At 35.9% G+C, this 18,587-nt stretch overlaps 1 protein-coding gene across 1 annotated transcript in view; it reads left to right on the forward strand.

Annotated features, from left to right (window-relative positions):
- The window catches only part of LOC117110352 (fibrillin-1-like), a gene marked incomplete at its 3' end in the record, with an annotated part of 20,442 nt that extends 3,422 nt beyond the window's left edge, over positions 1-17,020 (forward strand). The window contains exons 6-12 of the mRNA XM_033253049.1: positions 6,568-6,690; positions 10,180-10,302; positions 11,187-11,363; positions 12,392-12,562; positions 12,659-12,781; positions 16,518-16,646; positions 16,878-17,020. Of these exons, the coding sequence (XP_033108940.1) occupies positions 6,606-6,690; positions 10,180-10,302; positions 11,187-11,363; positions 12,392-12,562; positions 12,659-12,781; positions 16,518-16,646; positions 16,878-17,020 (951 nt within the window). The remainder of the gene's footprint in view (positions 1-6,567; positions 6,691-10,179; positions 10,303-11,186; positions 11,364-12,391; positions 12,563-12,658; positions 12,782-16,517; positions 16,647-16,877) is intronic.
- Between the last annotated feature and the right edge of the window lie 1,567 nt (positions 17,021-18,587).

An 18,587-nucleotide genomic window follows, 5' to 3' on the forward strand; every position in this document is an offset into this window, starting at 1 on the left:
ACCCAAAACCCCTGTTACGCGCCTGCGCTTTATGTTCATGGTGGAGTCAACAATCACTCCAACATTATGAACTTCTATTGATGGAGTTACAAATATGTTACCGACTAATGTTGGGAAGACGATCAGGCTTGAAAAACAATGCTTCATTCTTATTTGCATTAAAGCTCGCATTAACTGCTGCTAAGAGGAGAGGTACGACCGAAACCAAAGAAGATCTTACCTTAAACTCCCCTCTCTGAAAGACAATAAATAAGAATTGAATGATCGATGGTATCAAAAGCGGCTAAATGATAAAAATACACTGATAGAAGACAGTTACCAAGGTCAAGATCATTTAAAATGTCGTTCTAAACATTTAGCAGTGCTGATTCAGCACTATGTTGGAAGTGATGTTGGAAGTGATACGTACAGCTAACTCCCGGAATTGAATGATCGATGGTATCAAAAGCGGCTAAATGATAAAAAATACACTGATAGAAGACAGTTACCAAAGTCAAGATCATTTAAAATGTCGTTCTAAACATTTAGCAGTGCCGATTCAGCACTATGTTGGAAGTGATTAGTGTAATCGCGCAAACACGTGCTGAACTGGACAAAAACGTCTATTACCTGTAGTGTCAAATGAGATGTTAATTGATGGTTTTCCCATGCCAGTTTTATGATGACGTATAGTCAAGAAGGCTGAGGTACTGGACAAAGCTAGATCGAAGCGTTAAATTACTTTGTCGACATTTCCGTTACGCACAGCTAACTCCCTGATTCGGTAAAAACCCTGGAAAATAGTGAGGAAAAGGGCCCTAAAAAGTAACCTATGAGAAAAAACAGGTTCAATGGAATTTTGAGACTAACAATTTTACTAAAATAGCCGCAGTGAGGGTAGCCTTATATCCGAACGCTTAGAAACTGAATGCACACCACGTAAAATGTTTTGCACAAGAAAGGAGCTACATGGTTCAGGAAAACCGGCAAGTTTGTGGATAAACGCAATCCTGGAAATAGTTGAAGAAATGGTTTTTGGTGCATATCACGTGCTCTGCATATGCGCGACAAAATGACAAATTGTAGCTGTGGAAATGTGAAGATGAATTGGTTTCCTAACCTAACCGTATGCTTTTATAGTTGCTGGAGCCAACGATGAACAGATGAGCAATGTAGCTTCTCTGCTAAGTGCCATGTCAGTCATTGTAGAACACTAAAAAACTGTGAAATCGATTAAATACAAATGCATTGTGCAGAAATTTCAATAGGAGGTTTATGGACAGAACAGACAGGATGAGCTCTAACCTTTTTGTAATTTTTTCCCGAGACAGATGGACTGCTAAAACATTGTCAATCCCGGACTTTGGTGCGCTCGGAATTGAATATTAGACCAAAGGCACACACAAACTAGTCACTGGATACGTCGTAAAAGAAGTTTGTCCTTAGAAATGTTTTGTTTATCATTGAAACTACCGCCTCATTATAGCAGTGAAACAGAATTCGGCGATTTGCAAGTTCAGCGCCCACATACTTCATTCGCAATAACAAGAGGGAAAAAACACGGCAACAGATAAATCATTGAAGTTAGACGGCTATCCGATAAGAAACCCCTTACTACTGAATACCGCAGCGCATCCTATCGATCCCACAGAATTTGTGAACAAACGTAATGTAAAAAAATGATACCAGGTCTCCTTCAGCATCAAAGCCTACCTTTGAAAGTTTCCAGAAAAGACAACCATAGACAAAGATCATCCTTAACCTCGAGAGTTATGAACGAGACAGATGCCTTGCCAATGGTAGCAGAGTTATCATAGGAAAGCCCGCCCAGGCAGGAATACGCTACATACGCAGTTAAGAAGACCGATCATTGCATGTCACGCAGCGTTACTTTTTTCCTTTCAAAAATTCGTTAATTCTGAACACCGTTTTCTCAATCCAGCACGACAGTAGACGACATTCCATTGACACGCAGTCGATCTCTATCCCGTATATTGTAATGACCGATCTTACCACAAAGAAATAGAAAACAATTAAGCGCTGTTTGAAAAGTGTCCGAGTGTGGCGTAAATATGAAAAAGAAATCATCGAAAATGTGGGAAACATCGGCTATCTGGAACGTTACCTTCATTACTATCTGGAACGTTACCTTCATTACGTAGACTAAAGCTGTGCTGAAGGACTCGAAGATGTTACAATAACGACTTGCACCTATCGGTAAACAACGGTCAATAAAAATATTTTCCCGCCTTTGAAAAGCCCAACAAATAGTACCGTAATCATCGGGATGAATTTGAATAATTCTAAAGTCATCCTCTATGTCGGTTTTTGACATTAGGGAACCCGTTTTTCAAGAACCAGTTTTTAAACTAATTACATTATCAATTTTGTCGTAAGTTACATGAGAAGCATACTCTGTAATACCCGAATTTACAGACGCCCCGGGGATACGAAAGTTCTTGAATTATCAGAAATTTCCCGGTTTCTACTTTAAGGACTCCTAACGGGGAAGCGACAAACTTTTTAAATTGGCGGGGGTGGGGGTGTTTAAAAGGGCGGGCTACTCTTCCGATACTAAACCCTTTCGATATAAATTGCGGGTAACACCTGAAACAGGAGGGTGGGAGCAAAATATACGAAACCCACATGTAAATCTCTCGATTATATCTGAAAATCCACTTGGATTATAACCTAAAAGAAACGTCTGAGCTCACTTACTGTGACTGGCGTTGGAAGGGGCATTGGGTCGTATACCGACGTGGCGCACTTGTTGGAGTGTAAAGGTGGGCTTTTTCCTATTACACACTGTTTTAGTGTAGGGGAACCGACAGTCGGCACAGATATGGGCGCAGATACATTTGCTGACCTGGCAAGTTTCCCGGCGTTAAATTTGAAGCATTTGCCGTTGGCCACGAGAATTATTTTGCCCCTAAGCCGACTGTGCAAAATGTCCCAACGAAGCCAGCTTTAACATAAGCTTTGAAAGTAGCACCTCCTGCTTTGATGGGTTGCAATGTCTGGCTTTCCTGAAACCCTCATCATGTTTCCGCAAATTGACATTAGCAAAAACATGTTCTAGTATATTGTCTATATACTTAAGCAAATTAACGCATTCCATAGTTATATTTTTCTATGTAAATGGACATATAAATAGTGAAAGCTATCCACTCAGTTATATTAAGCAATTTCTTCATACTGTTGTCGTTATCGATTTTCAATAGCTTATCTAAAATTGTCAGGGAGACATTATTTGTCTTAACGTCATTAGGCCTACTGACTAGAGCAGGGAAATCGACGTTCGACCAAATTTCGTTTTTGATTGCCATGGGCACACTGTTGCCCAGTGCTATCGAGTCTGCCATGGTAAGTTGATTACCCCTTCCCTCACCTTCGAAAATCTCAACTACTGGCGTGCTAGTGGAATTCGTCGCTCCAGAAGCATTTTCTACATGCGGGGGAGAACTTGATTGTATGCTGTTCATTTTCTGAATAACTCTCGTGACTTCGACAGCCAGCTTAGTATAGTCAACTTCAATGATCGGTGTAGCTTTGGTATTTCTGGTAGTCATTTGTTGGGAGCCGCAGCCTTCTTGTTATGAGCCGCAGCCTTAGTTGCTGAACCACTCTTCATATAGTTTTGGGCATGATGATACCTGAAACGAAGTACGAAACAACGTATATCATTAGTGTTTGTGGCTCCTAAACACAATAACTTACCCGGAGGTACATGTATCTTAAATACATTGCCTGTGGGTAGAGAGATACCCGGAGGTATAAACTTGCCAGTAGGCCAGTAGGCCGAAATTTATCTGGTATTAATAACCCCTAAGCCGAAAGTTACTCGTAAGTATAGAATGCCCCTAGGTACAAAAATTGCTTTTAGGCAAATTACCCGTAGTATAAATTGCCCGTCGGCCGAAAGTTACCTGGTATAAATAACCCCTAGGCCGAAAGTTACTCGTAAGTATAGAATGCCCCTAGGCCGAAAGTTACCCATATTTATAAATTGCCAATAGGCTACACATTACCCATATGGAATACACTTGCCCGTAGGCCGAAAATTATCCCGGAGGTATGAAATTGAATAGGCAGATAATGTCGGAGGTAACAATTGCTCATAGGCGGAAACTATTCATGGGGATAGCAGCCAATAATTGCCGAATGGTTCCTGAATCTTTAAAATTACCCCTGATTAAGATTGATATCTACTGATCAAGATAAAAGCAGCTATAAAATAATAAATTGTTATAAATATACTAGCTTTATGACTTTTTCGGCCTGTAAAATTGCCTGAATAGCGATCCATCCCAGCTGATCGACCCTGTGGCGCATCATTGATGTGTGTGTGTGTCTCATTGTTCTAACGCCTCTGTGCCTCCAATACGTTACTGAGAGGTCGTCAGCATAGGTGTCTCGAAGTTAGTTGTTTTTAATAATGGAATCATTAAAAGTAGGATTTACGACAGTTGGTAGCGTAGCAACAACTGGCTAATGAGCACGTGTTTACAGTCAAGACCCAATTTAAGGAAATCCATTAGGTTGTCTAATGTCTGTAAAAATGCTCGTTGGTTATTCGGGTAGAGTGGGCCAAGCAATTAGAAATTTTAGAAAATCACAAATTTTAAGGCCTCCAGTTTGTATAATTGCGCATCTAAGTGCAGGTCTAAGAATTTAGATCCCCCTCTATAGAATTTTAGTCGCCTGATTAATTTTTAGCCTATTACACAATAAAAACGTACCATCATGCTGTCAGCAATGGTGCTGTAGGTACTAATAAATAATAATAATTTATATATTTAAAATTAAATTAGCATCTTTACATAAGCAGTGAATCACATATTCTCAGAACCTACAACACCACCGCTCACAACACCAGGTACAACTGACGGTACGTTCTTAACTCGTTATTATTAAAGTACGTTATCAATAATAGCTAAAATTTACAAGTTTCATTGATTTCTTTAGAAATATGTAATAATAATTTAGCCACTCTTTAATATTGATGTAATCCAGTAAATCACATATATATAGGACCTACAACGCCACCTCATTCGACAACATCAGTGACAACTGAGGGTACGTTCTTATATCGTTAATATGTTATATGTGTTAAGAGTTATCAATAACTAAAAGTTTCGAATTCCATTGTTTTATACCTTCTAAGTTTTTATTATTAAGTTAGCCTCTGTCAAATATATACATAAGCAGTAAATCACATATTTCTATAAATATCAGGACCTACAACACCACCGCCCACAACATCAGTTACCACTGACGGTACGTTTTTTACTCGTTATTATTTCATATAACCAAATTTCATTAATTTCTTTTGAAATATGTAATAATAATTAACAAGTGTTTAATATAACTTGCATGCCCTACAACGCTATCTCCGACGACAACAACGGTGACAACTGAGGGTACGTTTATAGGTGTAATTTTGCCCTACCTGACGTGGAAATGTACTGAATACTCAGTACGTTTAAAAACAATTGCGAAAAAAATCGTAAGTTGTTCTCGGGTTAGACTCAAACCCACGATCTCCAGATCACTAGCTTGGCATCATACCTCTAGACCACCAAGCTTGCGCCTGATGGCCAGGGTTGAATTTGGGTCCAAGTAAGCAGCGGGTACTGCAGTGTTGATAGTAATTGTTATTGTCGTGATAGAATAGACAATAACTGGATTTGCTTCAGGAGAAACATGTATAGGTGTAATTTTGCCCTACCTGACGTGGTAATGTACTGAATACTCTGTACGTTTAAAAAACAATACGTTCAATATGAGGGTACGTTCTTGTATCATAAATATTTTATATGTGCTTAAAGTTATTAACTAAAAGTTTAAATTTGATTGTTTTATATCTTTGAAATATTTTATGTTAAATTAGCCTCTGATAATTACATAAACATTAAATCATCACTGCCGACAACATCATTTACAACTGACTGTAATTTCTTAACTCGTTAATATTTTATATACAATATCAATAATAACTAAAAGTTACGAGTTTTATTATGAACTTTGAAGTAAGTAATAATAATTTCGCAAGTGTTTAATATCGACATAAGCCAGTAAATCACACAATTTTGTAATTCACAGAACCTACAACGCCACCTCCTCCAAATAATGATTGTGCGTTCTTGAATCATTAATATGTTATATGCTATATATATATATATATTTATAAAAGTTACGAATTTCTGACAACCTACGAAACTACAACAATAAGTAAATGCGTGAGGTACACCACGTAGATAGTTTTGAAAATCACTGTTGTTTTTTTTGTTTCTGTTTTGTTTTTTTAGTATACTACAAGCATTTATTATACTACTGTATTATTTCGCCATGCAAACTTTCAAAAAATGAACAATAATAGAACTATCCAAATAATATTGTCGAAATATTACAGCCTGATTACAGCCTTTCCAGACCAATTATATTTTGACACTAACGTCATTTTACTGTCGATGAGGTTGTTATGTGGGCAACCCGTCTGCTTATATTTCTGTTAGTTTAACTACTTTAATGTACTATATATATTAGGCCTAGGCTAATTTATATGTTCAATGATAATTTTTTTTTCAGCTTGTCCTGAATCTCAAGTTAAATGCGGTGACTCAGACATGTGTATCGATGAGACATTTCTGTGTGATATGCTCTACCCGGATTGTGACAACCTCTATGATGAATCAGCTGACACATGCAATGGTAATTTTGTTTACATTGACCTCACGAATAATCGTACCTAGAATAGGTTGTACTCAGGTTCTAAAAATAAAAAAAAAATATATAACTTTATTTAAAAATCGTATGTAAATTTAAGCTAATAACTAAAGGTGTATGTACTACTTTTGTGAGTAGTACTGTTAGAAATTTTGTTAGATTTTCCACGCATATTGTCCCCATTGTCACAGTGCCGATGTCTAAATTGCTTGACCGATAACAATAAAATGTTATATCCTGGACACTACTTCGGCAAACCCCGTAAGCACACAAATACACATCCATACAGCAGACAGTTAAAAATTAGTTTTATGTTCATTGTGTCCTTGACCTATGAGCCTTACCCTTCAAAATTGTATAGTCACATAGCTAGATTTCTGGTCATGTAATATTGTGGCCGAGATGAATACCGTGCACTGTACAGGTTGTTCACACTAAAACACACAAACAAATTAACAGGGGCGAAAACATAACTTCCTTGCCGGAGTTAATTACAGCTGAGGTAGTCTTGCTTTAAATTTTGCAGGACTAAAGGCATCCATTGAAAGCCTTGGTCGATGGGGCTCTCACAGTTGCTTCAGATAATTGTTCCACTGTTTGGCATTTCTGAGGAAGAAAGAATTTTTTGTGATAGTCTGCAGATGATATTGGGATGTGAAAGCAAAACTTGATTATAATAATGCATTTTGTAAAACATGGAAAGATATGCTTTTGTTCGCTGATCTTTTAATGTTTGCCATCCCAATCTGTTGATGATTATTGAGCAAAGCGTGCTGCCCTCCTTTGAACCATCTCTAATTTCTGTGTGTTTAGCGAGGTGTAAGGATTACACACAACTTAGGCATATTCTTGCAAGGAGTCAGATCATTATTGATATGCCATACTTTTAAGTTTTGGATTATTAATTCTAATGTTCCTTTTGAGGAAGTTGAGAGTATTATTGGCCTTCGAAACTGTTACATTAATGCGAGTGTTCCATTAGAGATCATTTGAAATGTTGAGCCCCAGATACTTCTCTTTTTTACGTTAGCTACTGGCTTGCCATAGAAAGTGTAGTGGGTTTAAAACGGTCTTTTCATCTTGGAGATAGATATTATTATTTTATAGTGTTGAACCCCATCCCCCATTATTTTCTCTGTTCATCAAGTATTTCAAGATCTCTGTAGATTATTTGAGGACCTTCATTACATTAAAGGATTTCTGGTACACGAACATTACAGAACCGATCTCTAATTCTGTCAGTTGTCACAGTAGTCGTAATATTTTTAGCATACTTTTTTACTCGTGCACTGAAGTAAAGCTGTGCAAAAATAAATAAATAATTAAATAAGTAATTGAGCGCGGCTCACAAGTAAAGAAAACCCTAAAAAACAGCAGCTAAATTGGTCGTGCTAACAGCCCTGTGTCTTCAGGTTTCCTTGATTTTTTTTAGTTTCTTTACCATACGTAGGCTATTTTTTCCTTGGACATTGTTTTCATCTTGTGGATGAATCGATACACAAACAAAAAATACACCAGCAAAAAAGGAACATTTTGTGTGGTGCACTCTCTCGGTTTTAGGTAACAGGAATCGCTGCAATTCTGACATTTCTGCTACCAGAGAACTTAGCGTCATTGAACAGACACTGACCTTCAAACGGTGTATCAGACCAGGCCACTTTACTCCTAACAATAATTAAGTACGTTCCTAGCTTCCACCTTGGCTTGTTCCATACTGTACTAACTCGGTTTTTCCTCACATCTGCTATTACATGTATCTGCATGTTGTACATGTGTCTTTTCTTTTGCTTGTAATTGTTTAATTTTTTTATTTCTGTCATTCTTTATTCAGTGACAAAAAAGTATACACAAAACATGGTTTAGGGGTTCCTAAACATATGCAGGGTAAGAAATAACATTGACATTAAAACATCATTTTAAGAAGGGGCAGTTTTCCCAGGTTTCGCTGTGGCGGGCATTTAAAAATAGTGTTGCTACAAAGTAGAGCCAATTGGCTTAGTTTCTTCATGAGAGGTTTAATCTGTTTCGTGCGAAGTTAAAAGATAGTAGACTTAAGTCGATCTTCATGTTCTGGGGTAATTAACCTCTACTTCCAATTTCTTTAAAGAAGAGGTCACAATGATATCCCTTTTCTCTTATATCTTCAATAAGGTTTATTCTATTTATTCTTTGGCAATATTGGTGCAATCTATAAATTATGTACTCAACGTTCCGTCCAAATCGATAAAAAATAATAAATAAATTATGAAACAATAAATAAATATCATTACTGTAAAACTGTTATTCTAACAGGTGTTCCACCATACTTACAGCTATTTCGTACTACATGATTTTGTTCTTCTGTCTAAGTATTTCCATGGATATCAGCTCATGCTGCTATGTTAACTACATGGTTCTCATTAGGGTATCACATTAGATATCAGCCTGATATAGCATGCTGTACAACATGCAAACTACAGTATTCACGTTAATGTTGTTCGTTGGGTATTACATTGGATATCAGAACATGCTGTACCACATGTTGCCTACAAAGTTCTTCTTATAGTATTAGAAAGGCTACCAGATCATTTGTACCATATTATTTGGATTAAGTGGATAAATGTTCATGACAAAGTTTTCTAAGAATTGCACCGGATATCAGTGTATGCTGTACCACATGCAATTTACAAGACTCTTCTTAGACTATTATACTTGATATTAATTGTCATCTGTGGGCAAATGAATTAAAAATATGTATACTTGCGAAGTCGCAGTCTTATTACGGTAAGTGTTTAGCCTAAGTCATTACACTATGGATATATATATATATATATATATATAAAAAAAAAATATCTCAATTTTTTGTGAAACAGTGCTCAATCCCACTGAAAAATCTATCTCTTATACACATCTAGATGTGTATAAGAGACACCACACGTTAAGTACAGGTTCACTTTGGGTATTACACAGGCTAAGAGCATTCTGTGTCTCAGCTTATTGTCATGTCTTTTGATTCAAGGCTCAACTGCAAAACATCCACTTAGTATGGGTTGCTGGCGTGCCGCCTGCCTTACATGCAATCCAACTTTGGCTTTATTCAGAGTATGCCATTGTGTTATTTTCTGAAATAATATCTATTTGTTCGCTTCACAATTTACGTGCGTTCGTTGCGCAGTTGCTTCCACTTTACTCAATAAAAATTAATTTATTACCAGAACCTTAACTTCAGTCTTGTGTGATCTTACCTGATGCCTCTGAAGAATAGTAACAAATTATCAATACGCTAATACCAGATACAATGTAAAAACAGCGTGGAAACACGAACCTCCATGCAGTTTTGTCAAGGTTTTGGTGGAGGTCTAAAAGCTAAATGCGTTTAGGCATAGCATAATGTAATTTTGACCTGTTTATCTTGTGTTTAAACCCATTAAGCCAGTTTTATAGTGTAGGAAATCCTTAGAAGTATTGAACTTATACGAATTGATCTTATTCCAGTCACGTGCCCGCCCACACTCTTTAGATGTCCATTTGGCCCATGTACATATGATGACTTTATATGCGACGACTACCCGTACGATTGTCTTGATAACTATGACGAATCTCCAGAACTCTGTGAAGGTAAATTATATTAAATTCTGTAGTAAAGTTTTACATTCCATTAGGTTATTATATGATTTACAAACCTTCTATTTTTATTTATTTTTTATTTTATTCAACTTCAACAGGCAAGGACAGAACAGGTGAACAAGCACCTCTACCACCTTACCACCAGAGTGAGATAAATGAAACAACAAAAATAAATTTAATTTGCATGAAAATAAATATTTGTCCAATTTACAAATTTTACAAATTCTATTTTAGAGAATATCAATATATGCATATTTTTGTTTGCCCCTTTTGTTCCTTGATGCAGCCAGATCAAGAGGAGTAATGCAATGGTTATTGCTCTAGCCCATCTATCATAGTACATAACTTTAAAGCCATTAACAAAGGCATTAACATTATCTGAGAAATATCAAATTTTCTTTGACAAAAAAGTCATATTGTGCCTATATAATGGTCATGATGTGATGTCACCATGACCATTAGGCATGTCACGTGTTTTTGTAAAATTAAAAATGAACTTTTCATAATTCTACACATTTTTGTATCAGAACCAGTAAATTTTTGAGCAAGCCAAGTGTTCTTATTCTTTTGTCGATTTCAGGCGCAAAATATTCTTGTTTTGTTCTTAGTATATTACTGTACTGTATAGAGGGTATTAAAGTCACACCTACAGCAAATTAGGTACGGATAACATATGTTGGTTTTTCTTCTTCTTCTTTTTTTTTTTTTGTTTGAAAAACCTCATTTGACATTTTACCTCAGCCGCAATTTGTTCTTATTTTCATCTCAATTTTTTGAGAATTTCAGCCTCATTTTCTTATAAATGTGTTCTTATAGAGAAGAAATTGTATCACCATAACAAGGACAGCTTAAAACCCTCAATTTTTGTTTGATAGGAAAGTGTCCAGTACCCGACTCACCAGAAAATGGTAATCTAATCGAGTCATTTGCCTATAAATTCTATCGAAACGGAACGACTGTGTACTTTGTTTGTGACGATGGATACACTTTGCAGGGATCCACGTCAAGTACCTGCTTTAACGGAACATTTTTGGACATTCCGACCTGCCATGGTATGTTGGAGCGTTTGATGTAGCAGCTGCCTTCGAATTTCAAGATACAAGAACTACATAATAATAATGATAATAATAATAATAATTAATTATAATTATAATAATAATAATAATAATTATTATTATTATTACTATTAAGAATTACATTATATTTGTTTTGCTGTGTTCTATTTTCTATATTCATATTCTGTATTCATGGATGAATATAAATACTTCTTAGAAAGTATGCAGTTAGGATGTCGTATGTTGTTTATCATAATCATCATCATCATGCATATACATTACCTATTTAAATATAAATATGATGACAGTGATAATGATGATGAATATTCGTACTCAGTTATGCAGTGGCCTACACAATTTGTAGGGTTGTTGCTAAACAGCCCTTGCTTACTCACAGAAATAACAGGGGCGGATCCAGAAATGTCCAAAAGGGGGGGCCGGAAGGAGGGCCGAAAGTTGGGCCGATTGAGACAACACTGTCGTAAGGGGTCTGGGGGCATGCCCCCGCGAAATTTTTGTGTTCTAGACGCCCGAACATAACATTTGAGGCATTCTTGGCCATCATTTTTTTCTTTTTCTCTTTTTTTCCCCCTTTTTTTTTTCTTTTTTTACCTCCCATAATCTCTACACAGTTCAGAGAACCCAAAGTATATTTTAATATCAAAAGCCTGAATAACATTACACATGTTTAACATAAAAAACGAAGATTAACTATGTCACTACTGTAAGGTTTTTTTTTTTTCAATGACATCGGTTGTAGCCCCTTCACATGTATATATGTGTAGGTGTGTGTGTGTAGTCCGTGGTCCGTGGGAGGGTGTGTGTGTGCGTGTGTGTGGCGTGCAATCTCGCCCGATTGATCGGCTTGCCAAGAAAGGCCTATCATGCTAGGACTCGTTTGGATAGGCCTAGCTGAGTCTCGCGGATAGACCGCGGGCAATTATTTTTCAGTACATTGATACGGTGCGACGGAGCGAGGATTTCTAATCAAAGATATACTGATGTATTTATATATGTTTTCTTAGAAAACTGCATTTTGCCAACTCCTCCTGGGCATGGATATGTATCGGGATTGACCCTTCATGGGGAAACCATAATTTTCAGTTGTGAAGATGGATTCAGACCAGATGAAAATAGTACTCTGACTGCGTTATGTGTGGATGGACAGTACACAATAAGTACAATCATGTGCAGAGGTAACTTCTTGTATTTTCACTTTTAAATACTTTTAACAATGACAACCGAATATATTTGACAAATTATGAATAACATGCATTTAAATTTGGTTTCAGATATACCTGAATGTATGGAAAAACGTGACGATTGTTCCGTCAATGCTATCTGTATGAACACGCTAGGCTCATATACATGTAATTGTAACTCTGGATATGAAGGCAATGGGACTTCATGCGAAGGTTTGTGAATTTTGGTATAGGCCTACTATTGATAATCTCTCACATGAATTGCATGCGACCTTCTTAATTATAGACCCTCTTAATTACAAAACATACGCACTAAACGGTTAAAGAATAGTTCAATCATCTATATGAATAATTTGTGGAAGGAAGATGCTTCAGTAAATTTGTGTATTCTGAGTAAATTTATAGGATGGATTTTAGATCTTTGATGCAACAATTTATTGTTTGTATTTTTTTTTAATTTCTAAGATCGATGTTTTTAATAGTAAATTTTAATGTTTATTACGATTTATGGCTTTGTATAATTGTGGATTATTGTGTTTTTATCTTTATATATATTTATATTCAATCGTATTGACTGTTTATTTTTTTCTTTTTCTAAGGTTTTATATATATGTTTTTTACAATTTTATTAAATCAGCTATTGGCTGCCTTTAACAATTTTGATGTTTAATGGGATATTATGTCCTCATACAACAAAGAGGTAGCATTTTAAGTTATATTTATCTTAACTCCTGTGTTAGGTTCATAACTCTAAAAGTTACTTATTTATTTACTGTCATCAATATGCGTTTAACAAAACTCCGACAACAGAGACAATACATTACACATGTATGTTCACATGTAACAATAAAAGTAAACAAGTATAACTAAAACACGCACAGATCGTTATACAAGCAAAAATAAAACCTATATCTGAGCAGTAAATTGAAAACAAAAAATAAATATAAAAATAAAATAATAAAATTTATTTATCCTGTACATTCAGTCTAAAGTTTATAGCTGTGGCGAAGACCAAAGGAGTAAATCTTTTTCAACCAACTGTATTTCTTAGGCAACTTGCACATTATTTTAACATCTTTTTTTGTAAAAAAAAAAATAGCAAATCTAGGAATCCACTTGTTGGTTCATTAGTAGTCAGCAATTGAAGCCCATTACAACAAGATGTTCACCACCATGGAAACAATCTGTGCAAATTTACAGAAGTGAATTAAGGCATTGTTAGCAAGATATTCAGCAGCATATCGTCTAAGACCTCTTCACTTGATTCTTTTCACACAGACATTATTGTGGATCCACATTTATTCATTGTACGCATAATTTGTTTATTAAACTATCTCTTCATTTCTAGAAGAGTTAAAGATTGGAATTGTAAGGCCCACTCTTAAGAAGCCTTCACTTGATACAAATCTCATGTCAAATTTCCGTTTTCTCATTTTGTTTTTATTTTGAAAAATTTCTTGAGTTTGCTTTACTTGGTTTGCTTGTTTTTATTCTACCTTGATTCCAATTTGCATAGTTATAGCCAGGTGTTTTTTTTTTTTAATTGTTAGCCATTCTTTGTTTTATTACCAGTCCTTAACACAGTACAGAGCACACCTTTAGGTGGCTGCCACCTCCCCTCCTAAATCCGCCACTGGATCCATTAAGAAATTCTTAACCAACAAATGCTTAATTTAAATAGCACATGCAGTAATAACATGTCTACTAGATTTACTGCAATAGCACACTATATGGCACACTATATGGCATTCTACTTCTTTTGAAAATGGCAGCCCGTCTTGTAACCGGCACCCCAAGATTTGTGGCAGCTGTAAAATCAAAAGCTGGTCGGGCTTGGTCGGTCAGTGGAACTGTGGGATGGTGTGCGATTTTATTTTTGTCTGCTTTGTTGGTTTACTATTTGGTTAGTTCAAGTTACTTCCTGTTTTAGTTTATTTTCATACATTATTCACATATATTTTTGAGCACCTTGAGACGATTTCGATCGTGGAAGGCAATTTAAATAACAATTTAAAATATTCAATATCATTATTAAAAATTAAAATTATTATATTATTATAAATTTTATGTACAATCGTCACTTCCAAAAATACAGTATTCACCAATCGTCATGAAAATACAAATTGTCATGTACAATCATCATAAGAAAATAAGATAAAATTAATTTCATTTACAGTCGTCAAATAAAATAGCAAATAATAAACATTAGTAAATTGCTCCTTTAAATTCTGTTTAAACCTAAAGAATGGCTCCTTAATAAGATTATTTCTTATCGTAATATCAAATTTGGAAAAGGCTTAGCGGTGGAACCAAAGAATAATTATTTTAGTTTGAATGCCCTTAGTTGCAAAGTACTACAAGGAATTTTGCATTCCGTAAAACCACAGGTTCTTAACCTTTTTGATCCACTAACCCCTGTGGTTAATATTGACAATGTTTCCGACACCCACTTCTCATCCTGTTGGTAAAACTTGTTTCCATTGTTTAAATATTGTAAATGCAAACAATGAAATATAATTATTTAAATTGTGATCATAACTCTGATACTTAAATATTAGAGCGGCAAACCACACCAAAAATTAAATATAAGAAACAGTTCATATTAGCTACCAGTTTATCAATCATGTTTAATTAATATTGTTACCAACCGTCGGTCATTATATATCTAGGGCGTGTGTAAGAATTGGTCAACATGACAGTCACACCCACCTTCGCGCCACATTGGATAGGGTAGACTTGCCACAAGTCTCTTATTTTTTTTAAATTATTTTTCTCATTCTGGACAGCGCCACCAACGAGAAAGTTAATTTAGAGATAGACAGAAGCACATCAAATTTGATGTGGGAAATTGCACGCATGAATCGTTTGCCCAGGCCCTAATTCGAAAAAAAAGAAATCGAGTATGGGACGCCAATTAAATTAGGTATGGCGCGCACTAAGTGCAATAAAGAGTGAGTAACCTAAAATTAGGGCCTGGAACCCAGCCTATGGATAGGGTTGAGGTTAGCAGATTTTTAAAATGTGCAGTCTCATATTTTAAAGTGTTTATCTAATTGTTCTTATTATATGATGTGATTCAACCTAAATTTGCTCAACTCCCAATCCTAACCAAGATATACTCTTAGGCCTATCCCTCATATCATGGTTGTTGAGACTGATGTGAGCAAATTTCATAGTATATGGTAACTACAGATGTTCTGATATAGTACTATCATACAGTATTTTAAATATAAAAAATATGTTTTTCATGATCTTTCAAATTACATAGAACATAACTAATCACCAAAGTCCCCTTTTTGTATTACTGAGCCTCCTTCTTGCATTTCACTGATTCCCTTGCTGATGCCTTGACAATCTACTGACACCTGAAGGCGCCTGCCGACCTCCAAGGGATCAGTAGACCCAAGATTGAGAACTGTGAATATAACCTATTTAATGAACTATGGATTGAAATGGGAAGTTTCACAATGACAGATCCAATCAAAATAATACAAGATAGGAGTATACTTTCAATCATCACTTGATAACATCGACTTGTATTATAACTAAAACACAACAATGTCATGAGTATTGTGGAAAAACATACCGTTACCTGATATGTATGGTACTGCGTACACGTATTAACTAGCACGAGGGGTGGCGTCAGTGAGGGGTGGTTGGCAGGGAGCCCCGTTGAGGAGAAAAACACACTTCGTCGAAAAAAGAAAAAAAAAAGATATAATTAACATAATGTTTACATATTAGTAGACTTTGAGAATATGCCCGACCGCCACACCCACTTGCGCTCTCGTCGGGGAGTAGACCCCTCTCCTTCGGGGATATTGTACTCTTCTTCGGGCAAACCTTGGTACCGCCTTGACAAAAATAGCCAACTACGTTTTTCTATCTTAATCATTTAATCAATATCCTAAATTAAACTACAGACACATATAATCATATTTTTGTTCAGATATTGACGAGTGCGCAGGTGATATGCACACATGTGCTCCGTTTCCTTCAGCGTCATGCACAAACACAATAGGATCATACTTATGTTCCTGTAACGAGGGATATCGAGGAGATGGACAGATATGTATCGGTAAGTTTATCTTTCTTAATTTAGTGCTTATTATAGGAGTCTGAATGGTACTTATATTGATTGCACACAATATTTTAAAAATAAATTACGAAAACACACATAGAGAGAAATTTGTGAATATTGAATGTATTTATTTTTGTGTTATAGACCTGTTTTATATTTCCTTAAACTGGTTTAGAGATATTTAAATCTTAAAAATAAATATTTTCTAAACATTTCAATAATTATTAGAAATCGTGTTATTTCTGTTTGGTGTCGAACACGGAGACAAAAGTCTTGTTGAGGAAGTTGGTTATGGTCGTGACGTCATTTCACCAAACATCGAACCACTCATCGGTTTTCCGTTTGGAAGCACATTCTATTATAGAATTTATGTAAGTATATAATGTTACTTAAAGGCCTTCGCACCTCTAGGACGCTCCTATTGACAACATTTCTTCATCGCACCCTGTCCTGAACAGTACATTCGAACTGTTCTCACGTGTAGCCTTCTTTTTCTCTGCCTCTATGTTTCTCTTCCATGTCCAGGTTTCTCCTCCATGTGTTGCAGGGGAGTCCCTATTCCTTTTTGCCCTGGTGATTTTCAGTTGCGGGCAAGGATATCATCTTCCAGTGGCCTTTGATTTGTTCGGTCCGAGAGTTGTGTTTCAAACCATGTCCTGCCATTTGATGAAATTTCCTTTTCTCAGCTATCTGTTTACATAGCTTTACAACTTGCTCATGCTGCCTTGTGTTTTTTTTTTTTCAAGTCTTTGAGCCATATAATAGTACAGACTTCACTTTACTGTTAAAGAATCTACTTGTGGTGATGTTTGCTGATTTTCCTGTAATCCCAAACAGTTTTTTTTTAAACTTGTAAAGACTATGCGAGCTTTTCGAATCTTGGTTTTAATACCTTCCTCTGTTCCTAACTTGTTGTCGATTATACTACCAAGGTGAAAGATCTGGGTGTAATTATGTGAGAGGAGTGTGAGATCATTTGTAAAATCGAGGTCATCTAGCTGTAATCACAGTGTCGTCTTCTGCATGATTCAGTCTATTTCTAAAAGGTATAAGAAAGGTCAGAGAAGGCCCTGTCTTACGCCTGTTGTGTATAATAACTTCTCGTCATTTACTACCCTGCATGCCATGCCCGTATATATGTAGTGCAAATTAAAGTAACAAATAAAGTAAATAATTCCAGAGAACGTTCTTGACGAGACTGTTAAATGCTTTTTTTTGTAGTCAACAAAATGTATGTATAGTAGAAAGTTCCACTCAATTGATTGTTCCAAAATCATGCGTGTTGCAGTTTGATTCGTACATAATTGGTTGCTCCTATAGCCTGTCCGGTTGTCTCTGAGCTTTGGATCCACCGCTAATTTTAGTCTGTTCAGCAAAACTCAGTTTAAGACTTTTCCAGGTACCGACAATAATATTATGCCTCTATAATAAGTATTCCGGTTATGTAATTCCTCCTTCTTTGGAAGTTTAATGACGTGGTTGTCTTCATCTTCCCAAATTTTCCATAATAAGTAGTAGAAAATATTAGTTGAGGTCGGTGAGTCAGCCCTAATGTCGGAATACTGCCTGGGCCTGCTGATTTACCATTCCTGAGTGATTGGATTTTTATTTCTTACTGTGATGTGTTGGCCTCATACTGTCGATCTGAATGTATCTTTCTGCTGGTTGTATGTCTGGAGGATTTACTGGTGCTGGTCTGTTTAGTAATCTTTTAAATGTTGTTTTCATCTCTCGAGCTTCTGTAGTTGTAATCTTTCCTTCCTTTCCATCTTTTATTGATCTGTCAGATTCCTGATATTTTCCGAATAGTCATATTTTTTTCTTTTGTCAGCTTTATTTATAGTTTCAATTGAGATCCATTCTTTGTGATGGATCTATTGTCTCTCCATAATCCCTTCACAAGTAGTGTTCCAGATGGTTTAGCCTGTCTCCGGTGAC

This window comes from Anneissia japonica, unplaced genomic scaffold (genome assembly GCF_011630105.1).
Source record: "Anneissia japonica isolate Jap-2015-1 unplaced genomic scaffold, ASM1163010v1 scaffold3781_len37924_cov116, whole genome shotgun sequence".
NCBI classification, from domain to species: Eukaryota; Metazoa; Echinodermata; class Crinoidea; order Comatulida; family Comatulidae; genus Anneissia; species Anneissia japonica.